The 7047-nt window shown below is 39.3% G+C and overlaps 1 protein-coding gene across 1 annotated transcript; it reads right to left on the minus strand.

Moving 5' to 3' along the window:
• Positions 1 to 4875: 4875 nt before the first annotated feature.
• Positions 4876 to 5521, minus strand: LOC135972263 (interferon beta-like). The gene has a single exon (XM_065549624.1). The coding sequence runs from the start codon at positions 5519 to 5521 to the stop codon at positions 4946 to 4948; it is 576 nt and encodes a 191-aa protein (XP_065405696.1). The 3' UTR covers positions 4876 to 4945.
• Between the last annotated feature and the right edge of the window lie 1526 nt (positions 5522 to 7047).

Consider the following 7047-nt stretch of genomic DNA (forward strand, 5'->3'; position numbering starts at 1 on the left):
TCTGTGTTTTAGCCCCATGTCTCTGAATGTTAGTATTATGTAGGAGAGAGATTTTTCTTTTATCACTTTCTGGTATTCAAGGTATTCCATGCCTGAGGTTTTTACTTTCAGTTTCTTACTTTTTATTTAAGGAAGTGAACAAACAATCGGAAGAACAAAACCAAAAAGAGTCCCTTTTTAAATATTAATGAAACCCTACATTTCTTTCCTTAGGTTCTCCCCTTCCCCATTAGATAAAGGAAAATGTAAAGGGTAAAAAGAGTGGTGATTAACAGTATCCTACAGTTACAGGTCAGAGTAGAGACCTGTCTGTCTACTCCCAAGTACCTGTAGCTAGCATTGGGTATGAATGTCTGTTACCTTAGTAAGATTAGCCATGCATTGAAGTGATAACAGTGAATTTGGGAAGATGCGGGGAGAGGGCGAACTAATGCAGAGCTTCTTTTTGCCAGACCCTGCAAATAAGAGCAGTGGAGTGATGTGTAAAGCGGCTGTTCCTTCACTTCACCAGCAGATGGAACTCTTTCCCTAGCTGACAGGTTTGAGAGTAGCAGCCGGGTTAGTCTGTATCAGCAAAAAGAAGGAGGAGTACTTGTGACACCTTAGAGACTAACAAATTTATTTGAGCATAAACTTTAGTGGGCTAAAATCCACTTCATTGGATGCATGCAGTGGAAAATACAATAGGAAGATATACATAACAGAGGACATGAAAAATGGGTCTTGCCATACCAATTATAACGAGACAGCCCACCTTAATTAGTCTCGTTATAGTTGGTATGGCAAGACCCATATTTTCATGTTCTCTGTGTGTATCTTCCTACTGTATTTTCCACTGCATACATCTGTTGAAGTGGGTTTTAGCCCACGAAAGTTTATGCTCAAATAAATGTGTTAGTCTCTAAGGTGCCACAAGTACTCCTCGTTCTTTTTCCCTAGCTGGTGTGACACTGAAAATCCTAAAAACCTGCTATGCTCTAGCTGTCTCCTTCCTTCCAAGCTTTGGGAGGGAGTAATGCCATAGGGACCTCTGAACATTTGATAAGGCATGGAAAGAATTCCCGTGGGAGACTGGGGCCAGACAACTATTAATCTCATGCAATTTCCTGGCCATTTGAAAAATGAGGGAGAAAAACCTTGTGTGTAGGGATTACCAGAGGATGGACAGAGGGCACTGAGAAACTGGGAGCTCTACTTAGGAACCTGATACCAGCTGTGAAAAAGCTGAGAAACAGGTTTGGCTGAATTATATGAACACGTTATCTTGTTGGGCACTTATGAGTAGTTCCCCAGGATGTACTGTAGTGACATGGAAGGGAGTTGTTCAAAAAGATGTGGTAGGTAATAAATATGCTAGAGAGCCTGACATGAATGAACGAGGTTTATAGTTTCAAATGTGATTGACTTTCACCATTTGTGCTTTTTTTCTTATTTCAATGTGTGTTTTTCCTGGGCTTAAACACTGAAACCGAAGTGGTCTGTTGAATGAGCTACACATTCTGTAGCAAGTTTCACTTTCTGTTCTTCATGCCATAGCACTAGGCTGTCATGTTGGAGTTTTCATCAGCAAAGGAGAATGGTTTTCAATCCAAAAATAGAAAATAAGTTTTATCTTAATTTTAAAAAAGAAAGGAAGAAAACATAAGAATATTTGTTATTAGTTCTGTCACATCTCACTCCCCCATCTCCTCACATGCTTTCTGTTATTATCATACAGAGTTTGTGCCCAAACTACTTGGAAGTGTCACTTTGAAGAATGAAGTTTACACAGTATATTTATGTACAATACAGGACCCAACGCTTATACACCCCAGTCTCCCCTAGGAGTTCTGAGTGCACATTTCATGGCAAGTTGAAGCTTAGGAGGGAATATTTATAAGAGAAAAATTTTAAAATCTGAACTCTAACAAGAAAAGCTAAAGTAAGAAAGCAATGGAAGTAAAGACAGTCTTTCAGTATATTTGCATCAGCAATTAGCCTGTTTTCTGGGAAAGATTAGATGCAGACTCAGCTGGGTGAAATATTTGCTAGAATTTGATGAAATACTGTGTATATAAATTTCAATTAAAAATAGCAGAACTTTTTTGGGATTATTTTTCCTCTATATTTCAACCATCTTTATTTGAATGTGTAATTAGATTAATTTGGCTCCTTTTCCCATTTGCAAATCTACAAATAAATTCAGATTTTGTTAATGTGTTTTTTAATATAATTTGACAAATGCTTTACATTCTATTCTCTGGTTTCAGAGTAGCACCCATGTTAGTCTGTATCCGCAAAAAGAACAGGAGTACTTCTGGCACCTTAGGGACTAACAAATTCATTAGAGCATAATCTTTCGTGGGCTACTGCCCACTTCTTCGGATGCATAAATTTGTTAGTCTCTAAGGTGCCAGAAGTACTCCTGTTCTTTTTGCATTCTATTCTCTGGTTGCTCAGGACCTTCTCACCACATCTTTTGCTTTGACTATTCCCTATTTATAATTTACTACTTGTTCTGTATGATGGTTCACCTGAGTTAACGTAATTATGTCTCTTCCCTGATTGGTTGCCTTCGGTTTCAAAACTATCATAATCCTAATACAAATGGTCTCTTCCTGCTCTCATTTCTCACATGTAATTTTGTTTGTGGTTGTACTCAAAAATGAATTTAGTCTGTACTGTGCTCACACACACAAAAAACTGGAACCGAATGTGTGTGTGTGTGACACACAAATGAGAATCGTTCATGGAAGCCCATACTTGATGGTCGGGGGCGGTGCTTGTAAATGTATTGTGGAGACGTGGTATGTGAATGCAAACAAACCTGATTGATGGAGTTATGAGCAAGCTAATTAAATGCTAACTTAACTGGTGTGTTTCTGAGGGTGCGTACTGTCTTGATTAGTGCCCTCTTCCCTCCACCGCCAACACAACTATCTACTACACCAAACATCCACAACAAGAAGTTATTTGGTAGGGGAAAATAACTAAGGAAAAAGTAGCAGAGGAAAAAGAGGCAGAGGTCAGGTCTGCTGCATGGATTGTTACAGTGGAAAGACTAATTATCACCCCATTGCTACTCTTTTAATATGGAAGTACAGTGAACTTGCACACAGATTCATCAATGTATCTAAGTATGTTCCCAACTGGAAGCACGAACATCGGTGGGGTGGGTCACATACTATAAGTCACGTGCATAAGAACTTTCTGGACTTGGGGTTTTAAGGTTGAATAATAATAGAGTTTTTGCTGGATTTTTTAAAATTGGGTCTTTAATAGAAATCAGTACAACTGTATGGTGCCATTTTGTATAACATAATAATTTATTAAATCTATGATAAAATATAAATAAGAGCAATAAATAGTAGACTGACATAAATATCCTGTTACAAATAAAATGATCTGAAAATATTTCCACAATGCACAAATAGTAGCAACAACTTTTAAAATTCCACTGCATCTCCTTTTACATCATGTATAAAATATTCATTGATTTCAGTTAGTATTTTTTTAAAGGTTGGTATTTTAATATGTAAACTTCTTTGAGTTTGTCCTATAGTTGAAAACTTTCTAATTCCACTCAGATTCTCTTGGTATCTCTTCACTTTCATCCTGGTGAGCTGAAAGTCCTTTCTTCCATCCTGGTGAGAGAGTCCCACCTTCCAGCAGTGCAACCAAACATGTCTCCAGATGCCCAGCTGGCTGATGAGTGTGTTGGACTCTCTGAACGGAACTCCCGCCTCAGGTAGCTTGGGAGAGATATTTGCAAAAACAGCCAGAAATATGTTGGATTGTCACCTGGGCATTTTCCTTCAGAGACACTCGTAACTGAGAACCTCTTGGTGCCACCTGAAATCTCTCTCTTCGTTCTGACATCATAGGAAAATTATCCACATGTCTTTGTTTGGAAACTGTTCCAGTTCACACATGTTATGCTGTTATACTGTGGTTATACTGCATGTTACAGTTCAGAGGTGAGATTTGATCAGAGAAGAGTTGAACCATAGAAATATATAGCAAACACATAATGTCAACAATGTTTAAGGTCCAACCCTTTCTTTTGAAATTCTTGTCTTGTAACATTTTTGCATCAATATCCTTCATTTTGCATTTTAAACAATGAGTAAAGGAACAGAATATTATCACATAAAATGTAATTTGTGCAATTGGATTTCCATAATAGAGCGAATGTATTGCATAATACGTCAAGCGTTATGGAGTGTTAGACGTCACTGTGGGAAGAATCAGCAGAGAGGAGGGATTCCACTGCATCCTTCTGTTTTAATCTCAGTAGTTGCAGCATCCAGAGCTGAAATGAAATAGGAAATAGTTGAAACACAAAGGGAAAAAATATAATTTTCATTGAACTGATCTCAATAAATTAAATGAAAACATCTTTTCCACACACAAGCTCGCAAGTCATTTAGTATGTTAATATTGTTTTTACAGTCTCTAGGAAGCTTCTCAAACCTTGGAATACTAGAAATAGTTCTCATGGGGACAGATTAATTAATAGCAATGATGATAATCGTAGAAACACCCTACATATGTCGAAGTTAGAGTACTTTGTGGTGTGGGAGGGAGGAAAGTATCATTATCTGATGACCAAAGTGCTGGTGAGGTGCCTAAAGATTCCACATATGTGTACTTTGTTGCGTGGTCTGCCAATTACCTGCTGCCCAACAGTACTGATATGTGAGAGATTATGAAGATGTGCAAAAATAAATAATAGTAGAAACCCCCAAAAATAAATCCATGTCATTGCAAATCCATTTCCAGCACAGGACAGGAACAGCCTAAAGCTGCTGCCATGGAAATCAATTGCTATTTGGCCATAGACCCTGTAGAAGAAGGATCAGGCCCTATATAAGCAGAGTTATAAAATATCCTCTATCTTTGTTCAGCTGTAAAAATTACACTAATGTTAGTTCATTTACTCCAGGGAAAAGATTTGTACTGTACCTTAGTTACTAAGGCTTCTAGTGAGTTTGTCAATCAGTACAAAAGATCTGGGTATTTCCATGCGAATGATCTCCCAGGCACACAGGCTGTATTGCTTTTCTTTCAGGAAAGCATCTATCCCCTGAAAGTATTTTTTCACTCTCCGGCTGGTGAGCTGGAGGTCCTCGCTTTCTGGGTTGGTTAATTCCTTCTCCATCTGTGCTCTCAAACATGCCTCCAGCCGCTGAATTTGCTGGTAAAGTCCATTTTGGAACCTGACTATGGAAGTCCCATCCCAGGCACTTTGGGTGAGGTTTTTGCTAAAGATGTTGAAGATCTGTTGGAGGATTTCTTGGATTGCCACCTTGGCATTCTCCTTCTGGGACACTGGGAGTTGGACAACATCCTGGGTGGGTTTGAAAGCCGTCCTTTCATTTATGCATTGTGAGGGGAAATTTCCACTCATTTTCTGCAGAAGCTCCAAGCTCTCTTTGTTCACTTTGTTCTGCTGGAAGTGAAGCATGGTACAGAGCCGAGATGAGATTTCAGTGGAGAAGAGCAGTACGAGGCAAACATGCAGCAAACAGCTGGAGGTCATGATGATGTCTATACCGTCCTTTTCTTTGTGTGGAACCGTGAGCCTGGAGTTTGTTGAGGGTCCTACGTAGACTGCTGTGTCTTTCCTTCATGTCTCTGAATATAAATATTTGGTAGCCGAATTTGTGTTTCATCATTTTCTGTTTTTTTTTTAAAGTTTTCCCTTCTGGAGGCTTCAATCTTTTTCTTTCTGTTTAATTCACTGCTTTCTAGTCCTGTGGTCATATTTCATTTTCTGGTTCTCTTCCCCTAGCAGACTGTTGTGCTGGATTTTTCCATCATGGCAGGAAAATCTGTTTTCATCCAAAAAGAAAACTCTTTTCACTGACATTAGAAAGTAAAAAATCGCATGAAGAAACCATGAAAACATTTTTGTACATATTAAGTTGGTTAGAGTCTCCCAAGTCTTCCTGCACTTTTCTAAGAACTTTCAGATTTTTGTATCCGCTACATGAAAGTTTCTGTAAAGCAGGAAAAGCAGACTTTCCAGAGGCCCCAGATTGCCATGGGCTATGCTCCCCATTTTCACATTACTTTCCATGGGTGTTGGGGATGTTTATTCCACACCAGGGTGAAGTCCAGAGGAAGATGTTGAGGAGAGAGGGGAATGAATAGTATGAATACTAGGAGAGGATAAGGTAACAGTGTGACAGTGTACCCCATAAGGCTTTATGGGGAGGGGGTGCTTATAAATGTATGTATGACATAACTGGAATATGTTTTATGCTGCCTGTGCCATGTAACATATCTCCGTAAGGGTTGTGATCTACTATATCTATTCATCCTATTTGTACGTATATATCATTTTCTACTCGAGCTTAAGAATATGGGCTGTATGCTTGCCTGATTTCTAAGTAAGCTTTGTGAGGCATTTGGTCAGCTTCTTTAGGAAGGAATTTGCCCGGTTAAGTACCTGATCAGGAGACACTTAGGGAACAATGCATCTTGGAATGCTCCAATCCACATGAGAAGTCTTCCTGGAGACATGCAAGATGCCATGTGGACAATGCAAAGACTGAGTCATGCAGGGGCATGTGACTTGCCCAGGTGACTCCAAAACTCCATCTTGGAGCTGGGCTTTGCAGAGGAGGGAGGTTTCCACCCACAAGAGAGAGTCTACTTAAACCTGTGGGAGACCCCTCCATTTTGTCTTCAGCTGGCTAAAGAAGGAGCCTCTCCACCCCCCTCCCCCCAGGATACTTGAAGGAGACTGAAACAAAGGACAGTAACTACAGGGGGTGTGAGTGATTGCTGAACCCAGGCTAAAAGGAGCTTAGCCTGTAAAAGGGAGCACTCTGGAACTGGTGAGGAAATTATCTGTATTCAGTTTGATTAGGCATAGATCTGCGCATTTTATTTTATTTTGCTTGGTGACTTACTTTGTTCAAAGTCTGTTACTACTTTGAACCACTTAAATCCTACTGTCTGTATTTAATAAAATCACTTTCTATTTAGTAATTCACTCAGAGTATGTATTAATACCTGGGGGAGCAAACAACTGTGCATATCTCTCTATCAGTGTTATAG

The sequence above is a fragment of the Chrysemys picta genome, chromosome 6, assembly GCF_011386835.1.
Source record: "Chrysemys picta bellii isolate R12L10 chromosome 6, ASM1138683v2, whole genome shotgun sequence".
NCBI classification, from domain to species: Eukaryota; Metazoa; Chordata; order Testudines; family Emydidae; genus Chrysemys; species Chrysemys picta.